The sequence below is a fragment of the Cordyceps javanica genome, chromosome 4, assembly GCF_051103115.1.
Source record: "Cordyceps javanica chromosome 4, complete sequence".
Classification (NCBI taxonomy): domain Eukaryota; kingdom Fungi; phylum Ascomycota; class Sordariomycetes; order Hypocreales; family Cordycipitaceae; genus Cordyceps; species Cordyceps javanica.
Window position 1 is genome coordinate 615304 of NC_139298.1, and position 16030 is coordinate 631333.

Sequence of the window (16030 nt, forward strand, 5' to 3'; positions counted from 1 at the left end):
GAGTATACAAAACCCCCTTTTCCCTTTGATAGTTGAATCATTTACAAAACAAACGTCCCATTCGTCCCTGGCCAAACGTGTCGAGACCCGAACTCGGACAGGTGGGGCCGATCCACCGGTTGATCAACAAGCTCAACCTCAACCAGATCTGCGTCACTTGCTTGACCGTTGTTGGCTAGATTGTAAGCTTCCTCATCCTTTTCTGCTTCCCGCCTTCCTGACCCCTCCTCCCCCCCCGCATCCCTCGCAAGTGAGGCGGCTACCGGCGTCAATTCTCCATCCCACCCACGATCGCTTGGAATTGGTTCGGGATTTTTTTGCCATCGATGGCTACGCCCGTGGCCGTCGCCGCCTTTGCCGCGGTCGGCGTGCCGCTGCTCACCGCGGCCCTCATCCTCGTGCCCCGGCTCGGGCTCTTCAAGGCCACGGGGGCGCCGCACGCCGTCCTGCCCAAACCCGTCTCGCGACTCGACGGCCGCGACGTCCTCGTCATCATCCTCCTCATCCTCGCCAAACTCCTCCAGCGCATCTTTGGCCTCGCCCCGCCGCTCGCGCTGTCCGCCGACCGCCTCGGCTTCGACCTGCCCGCGCTGTCCGTCACCAGCACCCTTGCCATTGACGACGACGACCTGCTCCGTTTCGACGCGGCGACGTCCCCGGGCTCCAAGAAGAGCCGGACCGAGGCGCCGCCCTCGTCAAAATCCGACCCCTTGTCCCCGCCCGTGGTCGAGAACAATCGCTCACTCCTCATCGCCGGCCTCATCAACCCCCTCATGTCGATCCTCCTCGCCAACCGCAACCTACCGATCCACCCGTTCGGCGCCGTAAATACCCGAAACACATTCACATTCTTGGACCCCGAGGCGTGCCGCTACCCGACGCAGGTCCTCGACCCCACACGCGGCATCACCGTCTCCGCCTTCATGGGCGGACCCAGCAATCGCGGCCGCCGGGTCAAGCGCGGCGTCGAGTTCGAGGTACACTTTGAAGTGGCGGCCCTGCGACGAGGCGATACCTCCCCAACCGTCATCTTCAAGCAGGTTGGTGCCATCCTGGCCCGCCTGCCACGCGACACGAAACCGCTGTACCGAGATCTCAGCTCGACCGTCGCCGTAGAGGGCGTCGGTGACGAGCATGAGGACGAGAAAGAGCCGGCGTGGATGTCCGCGGATGGCGAGATCGTGGAGCTCGGGATGCGGGCTCCCAAGAAGTGGGCGGCCTTGTGTCGCGACTACAACCCGATACACATGTCGAGCATCCTGGCCCGCGCCTTTGGCTTCCCAGGCAAGATTGCGCACGGCAACCACGCGCTGGCTCGGGCCGTGGAGCTGGTTGCCCGCGATCCCGCGCGCGTCATCACCGCGGGCCCGAACACCGCAGACAAGGCCGTACTGCTCCTGTCGCGGTCCGATGACGGCGAGGAGACTCCCAGCGCGCTCGAGGTGCGGTTCAAGCGGCCCATGGTTTTGCCGTCGCGGCTGGGGCTCGAGGTAGCTGACGTCAAGGGCGGCTTTGCTCTGCGAGTGATTAAGCATGGAAAAGAGCACCTGACGGCGAGGTGGACTAAACTCTGACGCGTTAGTCGCGCGTGTGTTGCTAATGGGAAAGAATGAAAGCTTGTAAAATATCATGCACGAATACTTAAAAGGAGCCGGGAAGGGCATCCGGAATTTATGTCATCGAATGTGGCCACCAGGGACTTGATGTAAGGCCATTGTGTATTAGTCCTTGGCTCTCCTTGCTTAGGTGAGCTCGGAATTCCATTTTTGAATAGATGGAAGCAGAATTCCTCGCGGTCGTCTTGCCATCCTGATTACCACCGTAAGCGTCCGTGGCGTGGGAGGCGTCGTACCTACTAAAGTTTGACAAGCCACCAACGCACTGTGGAAGGATGTGAAGAACAGTGACCCGATACCTAAACAGTAGTACAGAAAAGCGACTTATTTTGTGCCAGCCTTTTTCATTTCCTGGTCGCCGTCGACGCCGTCGTGGTGCGTATGATTTGGAATGCTTCTCTGGTTATGCTGAGCAGTCAATCGCAGAAAGATCCTGCGCGGCACATGCCTTTGCCTTTCTTCGGAAGCGTTGTTCCATGTCCAGATACAGCTTTTTGGAAGAATGCCTATTTACTGAAGTTTTCAGCGAGCTAACCGATCTGAAATCTCAGCCCAGTTGAAGCAAATGCCAATACACCAGAAACTATTAGTGTGGCTTGAACCTAGCCGGTGTGAGCTCGACTGTTTGCTTTTACTATCTGCGTGCCATCTGACAGACTATATTACTGTGATTATTCGTTTTCATCGAGCAGAATCACTCATGTAACTGACACGAGGTCCAGGTCTGATCTCTTGCGGCAATATCCCGCCACTGTCGTAATCCGCATTATTTATGATTTGATCCCTGTCTTGGCTCTTGCGCCAACACCTCGGCCATGACCTTCCAATATTCATCACGGAAATCGCTATAGAGTGCCGGCATCAGATACCGAAGCACCTGGTCGACGAGCTCCTCCGGCTGCCGGCCCTTGCCGTCGCGCCAGAGGTGGCGAACCAGGGCCCCCGCGACATCCGTGCTCGTCGGCCCGTCCACGGCGAGCCGTTGGCCTCGGCGCACGGAAGAGACCGCACGTCGTCCGTCAAGACACTCAGCGGTATAAATGCTGGGCGCTTCATTCGATGTTGGAGAAACGTGGTTCTGTTCATAGCGACGACTGACAGCAGGCGAATGCATCATGGGGTGAAACAGATACATCAGGCACAAAAACGTTTCAACGGTCTCCTTACTACAAGGGCTAGCTAACAATAGATCAAGGGCACTTCTGATAGACTCGTGCAATCGCCCGAATCAATGGGATCACGGTGCTCGTAATGGAATTAGACAAACATCGTACGACTGGCTGCCCAGAATCATTCCTTGCAATCGCTAGTGCTAGTCTCCAATACTGTATGTAGTCTAACTCTGAGTAGGGAGAAGATGCCAGCAAAGGTTAATAAAAGGCCAGTCAGTCTTCAGCTTGGAAGCTAACGCCAGCTAGCCCGCAAAGAAACAAAGACAAAAGGGTTTCCATGCAACAAGAGGTAACCAGCCAAGACACAATCTAGAACAAGCATGTAAAGTGGCGGCGCTTTGCGCTCCGGAAGTTTATTGCTGGCTGTGTATCTGCACATGATTGTGCAGAGAAAAGTAAACCCAGAAGCTCTGCCCAGGAAGCCGATTGGGGTTAGCTGGCAGACCTGTTTAGTTGTATCATCTAGATCATGTCAGACTTGCTGGGACAAGCACACCCGCCACCATCCCGTCTGGTGCAAGGTGGCGTCGGTGCAGTGTTGTGCATTGTGACAGATTCCGTTGGACCCCCATGGTTCATCCAGGCCCAGAAGCCACGCGAAATAGGGTATTTTTAGGGCTGTGCCGGATTCAGCTGTACTGAAGACCGTGGCTTCGCGTAACCCTGGCCCCTGTTGACTGCCGAAGTACTTAGGCTACTCCGTACTGATAGCGTACAAACTAAACTGTATCCGTACAGGGTAAGTACTCCGTAGTCAATACTGGCAAGTAGTTCGTAGCTAATAAGATGTTTGGAGGGCCGCCTCCAGATGGATACAAGTGCCCTGATCGAGGTAAAGGCCTGGGCGCCGCCTTTTGCTAGTGATGTTGTGTAGCAGAGCTTCTCATGTTGGCAACGTGACTCTGAGGCAACTCATCGCTTCATAGATTCATGGTAGTTGGTATTGCCATAGATGGAACCGAGTCATCTTTGAAGCTGAGTTCTTCTCATTCCTCTGCCAAGGTCCGCACACCCCTCTGCTCAGGTTGCAAAGATCCCCGCTGCCAAGAGACGCTGCCTGCTCGCCATTGGGACGTTCCTCGCATCCTACCAGTAATAAGCCTGGGCTGATAATTTGTATATACTTGACCATTGCAGCTCTTTGTGACTGCCGACTTACTGCGGTGGTGTCACCCCTTCACTCTGGAGTGCGACTGTGGCAGTCAGCTGAGGAATAACACCGCCATGTAGAGCAGCGACAAAGAATCACAGCAGGCGACACTGTGGATAATTGCAGCCGGCTTGCTTCAGCACGGGCGATGAAGATGATGGGATTGGCGCAGAGCATCACGGCATAGATGATCAGTACGACAACCCGTGAAGGCTGCCTTCCAGGGCTCGAGACGCAGTATGTAGGCAATAGGGGAGGGATAAAATGTGCGCATCATTTTTAAAGCAACAATGCAGAGCTACGGAGCCCGCTTGGTCCCATGGTGGTGTGTCCGGTAATATCGCTCAGTCGGAACACGAACGCCACTGAGAAGCTAAAATCGCGCCTCGAAAATTCATGTGAAAAAAAGGCGTCAACACATCCCGACTTTGGTGTACTTTGCACCATGCGACGCTGGTTGTGTCTGCCATTTCTGTTGGTGATGCAAAATGAAGAACTTGACGATTTGCCCTGGCTGGCTCGCTGGGGCCCCCGGCCTTTCAAACGAGATCGGAGCAACCTTGCCCGCACTATTCCAAGTCCGATAGAATGTCTTAGCTGCAGAAATACATCTTTTGCCGCAACGTATTCCACTCCAGGGAGTCTTGTCTCAGGGGAGTTCTCAGTCACTCCTTGAAGTCGACGCCCTTGCCATATAATTGTGCTTCCTTCGTGCCTCGAAACAAACATTCATACGCATCATCGGTAAATGTCCTAACAAATCTAATCTGTACAGGTCTCCCCCCATCGGCGACTTTCTCGCATAACGATCCCCGGTTTTCTTAGCCCATGGCGGGCATTTTAGTCAGGGCGATTCTGCACTAATAGGCCTGGCCCCTGAGCGTGCGCGACCCAGAGCCACTCAATCAGCTGGGAACCCCTCTGCATTCCAGTTTTTCATTTCCTTGATCCAAAGTTGTGAGACTATAAGAATTGGTAGACTGGCGGCGTGTGTTGTGGTTTTACTTGAGACAGTGAATGCTGTCTTTGTTGTTGAATACGGAGGGCTCGGTAACAATAAGTCTGTGCCATCAGAGCGTGGTTCAACTAGCTGGACAAGGATCAAAAGCAGGGGCGAAATTCATCGCCGTCCTAGTGGATCGCCGGGCGTGCAAGGAAGGGACTTTTGCTTTTCTAGGATTCATTCGCGGAGCAGCTTTGCGTGCCAACAGTTTCTCGCTTCAACACGATTTCTTGCTGCTGCGCCAGTGGCCTTCTTCTCGTCGCTCAGCCTCTAGCCAGTGCATGAAGACCGGGTTTACTACCACACTGTGCGACTGGCTTCCGGCTCTAGCTCTTCACAATGCTCAGATTCGTCGCGCTGGCTATCCTGGCCATTGCTGGGCCACATGGTGCCGGGGCTTCTAGCTTCTGGTACCCGATGATGGACCATACAGGAGCACCACGAGGTTATGCTCCGAACCTCGACGACGCCGGCAAATACAATGTCTATGTCGCTGTTAAGCCTGGCGACGGTGCTGGTATCCAGGATGCTATTACCTCCGCGCCCGACGGCCAGCGCAACAAGCAATGGCTGGCTTCACAACCTCGGGTACGTCACGCGACTCACAACACCATCTGGCACAACTGACGCACATCCAGGTTGTATACATCCCGCCAGGGACTTACGAAATCAGCAAGACTCTTTTCATGGAAACCGACACCGTTCTCATGGGAGACGCCACGGACGTAAGGCCAATCTTTTACCCCATAAACTGCGTATACTGACCGTGCCATAGCCTCCGGTGATTAAAGCCGCGAAAGGATTCAGTGACGGAGTCTTGGTCAATGGTAACATTATTCTTCAATAGCCTGAAGTGAAATTGCTAACATCAAATAGGACAGGATCCTTCTACCAAGGAAAAGGGCGAAAACTCCTTTGCCATTGGCTTGAAGAATCTGATTTTGGATACCACAGCTATTGACGGAGGCAAGAGCGTCACAGCCCTTTACTGGGGCGTTGCGCAAGTCTCCCAGCTTCAGAACATGAAAATTCAGATGCCTAGTCCAAAGAATGGCGACGGCCACAGTGGTATCAGACTCGGGCGAGGTTCGACGCTGGAACTTGCCGACGTACGCATCGAAAATGGCCAGGTAAGTCTGTCCGCTGTCAGCACCTTTTGTTATCTACTAATATGCATAGAACGGCATCTGGCATGACTACCACCAACAAGCACTATACAAGAATATCCACTTCTATCAAAACGAGGTTGGCATGCTGATTTCCGGGGGCAACACCATCAGCCTGTTGGCCCCAGTCTTTGATAATGTCAAGTCTGGTATCAAAAACACTGGTGGAAGCCCATTCATTGGCATCATTGACGGCAAATCCACCAACTCTGGCGTCACCATTTCCTCCACTGCCAAGCCGTCCATACTCATCCAGAACCTAGAGACCGACAACAACGCCGACATTGTAAAGTTTGGCGAGGATACGGCACTGACAGCTGCCAAGCGCATCGATAACTTTTCGTACGGCAACACGGTCGGCCGCAAACCGGTCTATGGGGCGACCGCCGGTGCCGACAAACTTTCGAGTACCGCAGCGCCCGGCGGACGCATCCCTTCTGTTACGGTGCCCAACTTTGCGAAGAACCCCGTTTCGGATTTCATAAACATCAAAGATCCTAAACAGAATGGCGGCCACAGTGTCAAAGGAGATGGGACGCTCGACGAAGCCGATGTTCTCAATAAAGTCCTCGAATACGCGGCTTCTGAAAAGAAGATTGCATACTTTCCATATGGCGACTACCGCGTCGAGTCTACGCTAGTCGTTCCTATCGGCTCTCAGATTGTTGGCGAAGCATGGTCTACAATTTCCGGTGGAGGCAAGTTCTTCAAGAACGCGTCCAAGCCAAAGCCCATCGTCCAGATCGGCAAAGAGGGCGACGTTGGTGTTGCGCAAATTCAAGACATGCGCTTTACGGTCTCGGAGGTGCTCCCCGGCGCAATCATTGTTCAGTTCCAGGCTGCCGGCTCGTCCCCGGGCGACGTGGCCCTCTTCAACTCGCTCATCACCGTCGGCGGAACCCGAGGCGCTCCAGGACTTACCGACTCTTGCAAAGATGCCAGCAACCCATGCCAAGGCGCGTACTTGGGCCTCCATTTCACCAAATCATCGTCGGCCTATGTCGAAAATGTTTGGAACTGGGTCGCCGACCACATCACAGAGGACTTTGAGGGCGGCTCCAGCATCTCGGGCAAAGGCGGCGCACTCGTCGAATCGACCAAGGGCACCTGGCTGCACGCGCTGGGCAGCGAACACTGGTGGCTCTACCAGCTCAACCTGCGCTCCGCCGAGAATGTCGTCGTGACCCTGCTCCAGAGCGAGACCAACTACGAACAGGGCGACAATGCGAAGAAGATTGCCCCGGCCCCTTGGAAGCCCGACGTGGACGGCTGGGGAGACCCCGACTTCTCGTGGTGCAAGCGCGACGATGCCCGGTGCCGCATGGGCCTTGCCAACTATATACAAGGCGGCTCTGACATTTCCTACTACGGCTCGGCATCGTGGGCCTTTTTCAGCGGCCCCGGATACCAAGACTGCGCCGGCCGCTTCCAGTGCCAAAAAGTGCAGCACTGGATCGAGAAGACGCCGGGAAACCTGCAACTATACGGAATGTGCACCAAGGATACCGCTACCGCGCTGCGCCTCGGCGATGGCACAAAGATTAGCGCCCAAGGAAAATTCGAGGGCGGCTGGAATCCCGGTGCAGACATTGGCCGCTTCACGAGCTGAAACAGGGGCCAATTCCTCATGTATTCTGGTATATAATTACGAAGTCATGTATATATCGAGAGAATTTACGAGTTGTAATGCTATGGTACTGAACCCTTTTGCGTTCAAATGACTTCTTCTAGCTGTGCTGGTAAACTACCTGTGTCTTGAGTCCTTGCGTGTCACTACAGTTTTCTGACAGATGGTATGAGGCACCCACCCATGTATGCCTGCTCGTGAAGAATCTGTTCTAGTCCTGGGCTAAGCTCAACGTGCATGAGCGCCAATCAGCGCGGTTTTAATCTTAGTAGAGGGGGCGGAAGGCGAGTTGGTGGGAAACTAGTTGCTGCAGGGCTGAAATCGATCGCTACAATTGGCTTTTGGCATGTGGGTTCACGAGATTATGAAAGAAAAGTGCCTCCTTTGGTATTGTAGTAGAACTTTCTGCTTTAAAAGATATACCACTCAAGCAATATACCTCAGTAGAGGATTGCCTTCTCTGCTTTAAAAGATAGACCACTCCAGCAATATACATCAGTAGAGGATTCCGGCCAGTACCAAAGCCACTGAGATTGACAAGGCGGCTGTGTGGCCCATCAGACGCGGAGGTGCGCCAGCCTTGGAGGGTGTGTTTGTCGCTGATGCCGTTGCGCTGCCACCGTCCGAGCCTTCAGTTTCGTTGGCCGCAAGAACAGGAAGTGTGAATTGCGCCGTGCACATAGTGACCTGCGTGCCCTCACCGAAGCCAGTCTGTGTGAGGACCGTTGTTGAGGATGAGTCGCCGGCAATCAGTTCCGCCATTGCGGCAATGAGGGATGCTGAGTATAGGAAGCGCATGTTTTCGAGGCTTCGAGACTTCGACGAGTAGATGATAGTATGTCAAAGTCAAGAGAAGAAGTGAAGAGAAAAAAAAATAAGAATGAAACTCTGCAGCTGCTCAACGTGTTGGTAGGTTTCTTTGTTGGTGAAGTGATTGAACGAAGAAGATACTGCCTACTGAAAACATGTTCATCGGGGGGGCAGCAACAGCTTCACTTAAGAAACTTTGAGTGGGTACGATCTGGCAACGGTCGTAGCGAAGAACAGGAAAATTGAGCATCGTAACGATGGTGGCAGTGACGTTGCCCAGAAGGGCCGAGTGCAGAAGATAGCCGACAAACTACGGAGTCAAGTTGCGTTGGCTATCACGTAGCTAGCTTTCTCGGCCAACTCCGTGACACATGCCGACGCATGCCGACACATCAATATCACCAGTTCAATCACCAATATGTCTTAGAGCAGTGACAAACCTTGACTACGCAAGAGGCGGAGCGGACACGGCGAGCTAGCATTTGGGTTGTGACTCGCTAGCCCAGCACAGCCATATCACCTTTGCAAAATCTTATTTACTAATCAACTAATCAACCATACCTTGGTGTCTGCAAGGCGCAGCAAAGCTATCGGAAGCTTATTTTCTCAGGTGGAGTTTCTTTTTAGCGTATCCGACAATGATTCGGTAGTTGCTAGTTCAACTTTAGTCTTGCTGGAGACTGGGCAGGATTTCCATACTTTTGACAAAGGTTTTATAACTGACTGATCCCGAGAAGAACGGCAGAAGATGGACAACTTTGGAAAATACATTCATATTCCCTCACAAAACTTCCAAGTCTTCTTCAATTACAATGAAATTCAATTTCGTCTTGCTGGGCTGTCCTGCCTTGGCGGCGTATTTCCGTCCCGCTGAATGGGGAGCGCAATCTAGTGTCATCATGGCATGGCCCTCTGCTGACAATCCTGCATACACGGATGCACAGGATGATCTCGAAGCTGCCACATCGGACATCACCAACATTGCCCAGGCTGTCGCCAAGTTTGAGCCGGTCAAGCTGCTGGTCGTGCAAAGCCGTCTAGCCGATGCAAAGTCAAAGTTTGGCGACAGCAAGAACATCACCTTGCACCCAATCGAGACGTATCCCAAACTTGATCTATGGATGCGTGACATGGCCCCTACATTTGTCTTTGACAAGACAAACGCAAGTGGCCAGCTGCTCGGCGTGGACTACAACTTCAACGGCTGGGGCGACAAGTTCCCGACCGGTTCGTGTCTCTCTCTCGCATCAATGATCTCCTACGATATGAAGATTCCGAGAGTCGCCTCGTCCCTTGTTTCAGAGGGCGGGTCGCTCGAAGTGGATGGCGAGGGCACGCTGCTCTTGACGGAAAGCTCTGTTCTCATCGACAATCGCAACCCTGGCAAGAGCAAGTCCCAGGTAGAGGAGGAGCTCCAAAGAACACTCGGCATCACGAAATTCATCTGGATCCCGGGCAGAAAGGGCTCCGACATTACCGACGGCCACATTGACGGCCTTGCTCGTTTCATCGCCCCGGGCAAAGTTCTGCTCAGCCGCCCGAGCTCGCTCGAGGGTGGCGGGCCATTCATCGACACGTACAAAGAGGCCGAGGCCATCTTGAAGAACACGACGGACGCCAAAGGCCGCACACTGGAGATTGTCGAGATTGTGGAGGCCGATCTCGACAACATCGGCGCAGACAAGGACCTCGTCAAGCAGGTCAAAGATGGAGAGAAGGACTACCCTTCGTTGACATATGTCAACTACATCATGGTGAATGGAGGCATCGTCTTCGCTGCGTTTGGTGACAAGGATGCGGACGCTGCAGCGCTCAAGATTATGCAGGAGACCTATCCTGAGAGGACCATTGAAGTTGTCAACACACAAACGCTAGCTTTCCTCGGAGGCGGGATCCACTGCTCAACACAAGAGGTGCCGGCCAGTGAGTAACGCAACGGCTTGAAGTAATCGACATATATATATATACAAGTAATCACATAGTTGCTTCAATACCGAGAAACATCTGGACGACTGGACCTTGATAGTCTCCTGTACCGTATCAGTCTTCTGACCCATTGCAAAGTGCGCGGCCGCAGTGACGCAGAGCTTGAGATGAAAAAGCTTATAGTAGGATACAAGTCAGGAAGTTACAGAAATATTGAAAAATAATAATAATAGGAAACTGGGTCCTAGCTCCTGGTTCCTGGCTCCTAGCCCCTGGCTAACTCCCAGGTGAACTACACTCATGTAAAAGCAGCCGGCCAGCGTTTTATCAGGCTTTTTGCTACGTCTCGTATGTCCTGGATTTTATCGCAAGTCTCCGAGTTGTATCCACGATATTGCCACGATATCTCAAACTGATGAATCTTGTCCTTCATAGCCGTCTCATTCAGGGCAGTACCATGCTCCCTGGCGCTCACCAAGCTATCGATGAAAATTTCCCACCTCTTACCATAGTATGACCGAACGAGGCCAGACCATGCCTTTGCAGCGTAGTCGTCAAGTATACTAGACTTGCTGTTCCAGACGGTGACCTGGCTGCGGGCGTTGAAAGCCACTGCATCAGGGGCACCGGTGCTCTGCCCCCAATGCTTGGCACTGTCAAGCCACTGCCTCAACGTGAAATGTTTGTCGGTGTTGAGAGTCGTGTCAATGTCCTTTATAAAAGACAGCATAGAATTGCCCAGATTCCTAATTAGAGTGGCATTTGCATTGGCCTGAAATTCGTTGACAAGTTCAGTGTAGATTTTGATGAAAGCGTTACCCAAAACTTGCCGGGTGACATCGACAAAGTCTAGATGAAACGCAGGAACCTTCAAGAGACCTGGGGCGTCGATGGTGGAGTTGTAAAGCAGACGCCAGATGCTCTTCATGGCGTTTGGATCATAAGGTAGAACGGTGGGCGGTGGAAAGTGGCCGGTCCGGTTCGTCAATCCCTCAAGAGAGGGAAACAGCTGGTAGATGGAGACACCAACGGACGCAACAACATCATCTTGAACATCATAAGCGTGTAGTCGAAGTTGCTCCCAGGCTGAAAATACATCCTCTGGTATGGACTCTGCAGCAGAATACCTGTTTCTGGTCCATGTGCGGAAATAGTCTGCCGTATTAATCGGAGCAGCTTCCCACGCTTGGTCAAGCATCAGGTCATACACCACCTCATTACCTTCATAGCCTTCTGGAGTCAGGCCATATCCGACAAGCGACTTGGATTCACCGAGTGCCTGTACCGAGTTTTGCGTGACATTGGTAACTCTTCCATAGAGAGCTTGATTACCGCCGAAATCGTGCAGCTCGCACCAAATCCAGGGACGGCCCGAGTAGCTCATTGTTCTTTGCCATTGGGGTTCCAACTCGCTAAACAGATCTAGTATGATCATGTCGTCTTTTCCCGGCGGCCCGGCGAGGTAGGCATCCACCCTCTGCTGCGTCCAGAAGCTTTGGCTCGAGTAGAACAACCATCCCTGCATAAGCCAGATGGCGGCTGGATTTGCTGCAGTGATACCCTCGTATGTACTAGAAGAAACGTCGGTGATGTACTTTGTATCGCCAGACGAAGGGTTGATCTCGTTGAACTGGTCAACTGTGTAGACGTTTGTGATGTTACCAAACTCCTTGATCTGATTTTTGATGAACAGATTTTGAAGCTCTGCGTAGGTCTTGTCGGTTGGATTCAGGAACAAAGTTGCCGTATTGTTTTCGGGAACGTTTGCCCAAACGGGTGCATGCACAATGTCGGCATCTGGACGAAGTTTCTTGAGTGCAGCGGGGACAAAGCCAGGGAACCCAGGCAGCACCGGAGTGATTCCAAGCTCTACCATCCGGGCGACGATTCTCTTCTGTAGCTCAAACTGCTGGTTGATCCATTCGATGGACAGCCCACCCTCTCCGCCCCATGTGCCGTGGATATTCCCGAAGCGGTTCCATGGCTGAAATGCCTCCCCACTGAAAAAGTCGAGAATATCATCTTGTTCCATGCCAAGCTGGAGAAAACTATCGAGGAAAATCTTTTCGTAACCAACCCACGCCAGTTGCAGGTTGACACCGCGCAGCGCGGCCCAGTCGAGGAGCTTCTCCCAGTCCGACCAAGAGTACCAAACAAACGTGTAGCCAAAAGTGACTGGAGGCTCTTAGAAAAGGACTACGGTATAACGCACATTCAGATAACACGCACCTGTATTCAGGTTGTAGCGCCACGGGACCGAGCTAGCTCCAGTAAGTGGCTCTTTGGGGGGAGGAAGATGCTCTGGAATTTCATAGACGCTGTCCACGAACCAATGCTGATCAATGTTGAGCACATCGTTTGCATAGTGGCGTAGTCTATAGTCGAGGAATTAGCAATGCAGTGCTCGTGTGTCTCACAAAATATTGTAGTTATCAAAACGTACGCTCGTGCCAAGGCACTGAGCGTGGTGCCTTGGACGTGAATCTTCCCCTCCTTGGAGGAAACGGTGTAATTATCATTGCCCGGGATATTCCAACGCGACCAATTCTCGTGTTCTTGCGTCAACTGAAACTCGAATTGAGCATCATGTCCCTGAAAGAGACGTTTTGCCAGGCTCCGAATACCAGCAATCGAAGTTTCTGGCCTGGCATTGACTGCCGCTGCTGCAAGGGTTGATAGTAGTATTTGCGTCAACTTCATTTTTATCTCTCTGATTCAACGCCTTCCACAAGACAATAAGTCTTCCTCAAATAGCCTATATTTATACATGTCTAGTTGGCGATCCTTACCCCGCTCTTGCTAGTCGAATCTCACATGTAACGTTGCTGTAATTGATACAATGACGACGCAGCCGTTCTCTCGCGTATAAGATTCTGTAAAGGGAAATCAAAAACGAAAGCGCCTCGTGCGAGATCGGCTAGAATATGCGATTGCAGGAACATGTTCGTATACGCAAACTTGGATCTGATATCTATATCCATGTCACTGCATGGTCGGCACAGCCAGTGGTTCTATCTATCGCGTAGGTCGGCGGAGGTGCATTATAAAGTTTTGAACTAGTATACTGAATGACATCCCGAGCCAACGCATTGAAATCACTTTTGCCAGCCATCAAGATAGCCTCATCCAAGTGGGCCTTTCTGTGCCTAACATCGAGCCTGTTTGGCTGACGAAACACCCCCCAGCTATCGCATAGTTCAACATAGTTCAAGGCATTGCGTACGCACAAGGCGCGCCATACGCGGGCAATGAAATAGGCGCTGGCATTTGAAGAGCCCTTGTCCCTACCAGCAGCACAAGCCGATGTGCTGGCCGGATGACTCACTCACCAGTATCGAGCTCCGAGGACGAATTGGAGCAGCGACCAGCCAATCGAGAAATCCGGTACTTTACTGTTACTATAAAGAACTTCTTGTAACAATAGAAAAGTGAGGAATGAATCGCAAAAATGTCGGGATTCGTGCCTGGTCTCACCGTTGCGGGTGACTTTTTCGCCGAGGTGGTGCGGCCTATCCTGACCACACACTTCCCGGCTTTGGAGTATGGTGCCGCCCTCATCGGGCCCGGAAGCGAGGTCCTCGGCTTCGACACGCCCATGTCCATGGATCACGACTGGGGTCTGCGTGTGTTTCTCTTCCTCCGCGACGACGACGCGCAAGAACTGTCGCGCCGCATCGCCAGCGTGCTCAGTTTCCAGCTGCCGCCTGCATTCCGTGACTTGCCCGTCGCCATTGCCACGCTGACGACCACGTCGAGCGTGCGAGGCATGGAGCTCGCCGGTGCCATGCCGCTGGGGCCCGTGAAGCACCACGTCGTGCCAATGACGGTCCGTCGGTTCTGCGAGGTGCAGCTCGGCTGCGATCCCACGACTCCCGGCCTGTCGGCGGCCGCGTGGCTGAGCATCCCGAGCCACGCTCTGGGGGAGATGGTCGGCGGCGCCGTGTTTCTGGACACCACCGGCGAGATCACGGAGCTGAGGAGGCGGCTGGCGTGGTACCCGCGCGACGTGCACCTCTACCTGCTGGCGGCCGGATGGCAGCGCATCGGCGACGAGGAGCACCTGGCGCCCCGCGCGGGCCACGCCGGCAGCGAGCTGGGGTCCGCGCTCATCGGGTCGCGGCTGGTGCGCGACATTGTGCACCTGTGCTTCCTCATGGAGAGGCGGTACGCGCCGTACGCCAAGTGGCTCGGCACGGCGTTTGCCGGGCTGGACTGCGCCGAGGCCATGGGCCCGCTGCTGCGGCGGGTGCAGGTCGCGACGTCGTGGGAGGAGAGGCAGGCATCGCTCGGCGAGGCATTCGAGCTGCTGGCCACGATGCACAACGCTATGCGTCTGACAAGGCCGATGCACACGGGGTTGTCGTACTTTCATGACCGACCGTGGAAAGTTATCCGCGGCGAGGAGTTTGCGCAGGCCCTGGTGGGAATGATTACGGATGAGGAGGTGAAAGCAATCGCAAAGAGGTCGCTTATAGGGAGTGTAAGCCAATGGAGTGATAGTGTTGCCATGGAGCATGTCAAACACAAGAATATTCAAGAGATATATAAATAGGCACGCCTGAGAAGAAATATATATATAGGCAAGCCTGGCAAGAAATATATAAATAGGCAAGCCTGGCAATGCGATCCAGACATTCCTCATTATTCATCAACTCAGTTTCTGCTGTCTATATTCCCTAGTCTAAGGATTTTTAATCACATCTTTATTGCCCAGAACAAGCACCCAGTAGATATGCTCCCAGCCCAGCCGGCTATACAGCTTTTGCCCCTCGGGCGAGGCAATCAGCCAACCCGTCGTGGCCCCTTTTGCGAGCGCCTCCGCGGTCAGCGTCTGCATCACCAGTGTTCCCAGGCCCTTTCGCCGCATATCCTCCTCCGTCTTGATCCTGTCGTAGACGGCCATGTCCTCGTGGATGCCAATCTGGCCTCCTGCGGCGGGTCTGCCGGCGCCGCCATCCTCCTCCCCGGACGTGGTCACCGTGAGGCGGCAGCGCGTCGCCATGCCCGTCTGCGCCGTCTCGACCTCCTTGACAAACGAGGCCGTCTTGTCCACCACCGGCTGCTGCTGCTGCTGGGCGGAGAGCAGCCCGGACAGGTCCGCCATCATGAGCGCCTCCTGGGCGAGGATGTCGAAGCCGTGCGCGGCGCCCATCTCGCGGTAACCCGTCATGTCGCCGCCGGCGATGACGGTGAGGAAGCGCTGCTTGTCCTGCCGCGTGACGAGAGCGGCGGCGTCGAACTCTGCCTTGGTCGGCTCGAAGCCGAGGTACTCCCATGTGCCGGCGGGCATATCGGTGCGCAGCACGGCGGGGAGGCCGGTGGGCAGTGTCTCGACGACATATTCGCGGATGGCAGCCCACACATGGACCTGGCGCACAATCTCCTCTCGGCTGGGTTTGTCGACAGTCATTTCTCTCGTTCAATTTGGCTTGTATTGTGGCGATTCAAGTATTCGCTTATAAAATAACTCTTCAATGAATATGTATATGTGCATATGTGTATCTTTGTTTGACAACAATCGCCGACGAGCTTAAGGAGGATATTATCCTTTTGAGGCTCG

The 16030-nt window shown here is 53.7% G+C and overlaps 8 protein-coding genes across 8 annotated transcripts; 4 read left to right on the plus strand and 4 right to left on the minus strand.

Moving 5' to 3' along the window:
• Positions 1-326: 326 nt before the first annotated feature.
• Positions 327-1574, plus strand: V2A60_006082 (uncharacterized protein; the record flags this gene model as incomplete). Its single annotated transcript, XM_083257380.1, has 1 exon — positions 327-1574. One exon carries the CDS (start codon positions 327-329, stop codon positions 1572-1574), a length of 1248 nt encoding a protein of 415 aa, XP_083113506.1.
• An 808-nt stretch (positions 1575-2382) lies between these two features.
• V2A60_006083 (uncharacterized protein) lies at positions 2383-2730 on the minus strand (the record flags this gene model as incomplete). The annotated part of the gene is made up of 1 exon (XM_083257381.1): positions 2383-2730. One exon carries the CDS (start codon positions 2728-2730, stop codon positions 2383-2385), a length of 348 nt encoding a protein of 115 aa, XP_083113507.1.
• Positions 2731-5280: 2550 nt separating this feature from the next.
• Positions 5281-7716, plus strand: V2A60_006084 (glycoside hydrolase family 55 protein; the record flags this gene model as incomplete). The annotated part of the gene is made up of 5 exons (XM_083257382.1): positions 5281-5529; positions 5580-5666; positions 5717-5768; positions 5818-6071; positions 6121-7716. 5 exons carry the CDS (start codon positions 5281-5283, stop codon positions 7714-7716), a joined length of 2238 nt encoding a protein of 745 aa, XP_083113508.1.
• A 513-nt stretch (positions 7717-8229) lies between these two features.
• On the minus strand, positions 8230-8496 carry V2A60_006085 (uncharacterized protein; the record flags this gene model as incomplete). The annotated part of the gene is made up of 1 exon (XM_083257383.1): positions 8230-8496. The coding sequence occupies one exon, from the start codon at positions 8494-8496 to the stop codon at positions 8230-8232; it is 267 nt and encodes an 88-aa protein (XP_083113509.1).
• Positions 8497-9443: 947 nt separating this feature from the next.
• On the plus strand, positions 9444-10475 carry V2A60_006086 (agmatine deiminase family protein; the record flags this gene model as incomplete). The annotated part of the gene is made up of 1 exon (XM_083257384.1): positions 9444-10475. One exon carries the CDS (start codon positions 9444-9446, stop codon positions 10473-10475), a length of 1032 nt encoding a protein of 343 aa, XP_083113510.1.
• A 293-nt stretch (positions 10476-10768) lies between these two features.
• V2A60_006087 (alpha-N-acetylglucosaminidase) lies at positions 10769-13170 on the minus strand (the record flags this gene model as incomplete). Its single annotated transcript, XM_083257385.1, has 3 exons — positions 10769-12645; positions 12700-12845; positions 12914-13170. The coding sequence occupies 3 exons, from the start codon at positions 13168-13170 to the stop codon at positions 10769-10771; spliced, it is 2280 nt and encodes a 759-aa protein (XP_083113511.1).
• A 748-nt stretch (positions 13171-13918) lies between these two features.
• Positions 13919-15022, plus strand: V2A60_006088 (DUF4037 domain-containing protein; the record flags this gene model as incomplete). Its single annotated transcript, XM_083257386.1, has 1 exon — positions 13919-15022. The coding sequence occupies one exon, from the start codon at positions 13919-13921 to the stop codon at positions 15020-15022; it is 1104 nt and encodes a 367-aa protein (XP_083113512.1).
• A 129-nt stretch (positions 15023-15151) lies between these two features.
• V2A60_006089 (GNAT family N-acetyltransferase) lies at positions 15152-15880 on the minus strand (the record flags this gene model as incomplete). Its single annotated transcript, XM_083257387.1, has 1 exon — positions 15152-15880. The coding sequence occupies one exon, from the start codon at positions 15878-15880 to the stop codon at positions 15152-15154; it is 729 nt and encodes a 242-aa protein (XP_083113513.1).
• Between the last annotated feature and the right edge of the window lie 150 nt (positions 15881-16030).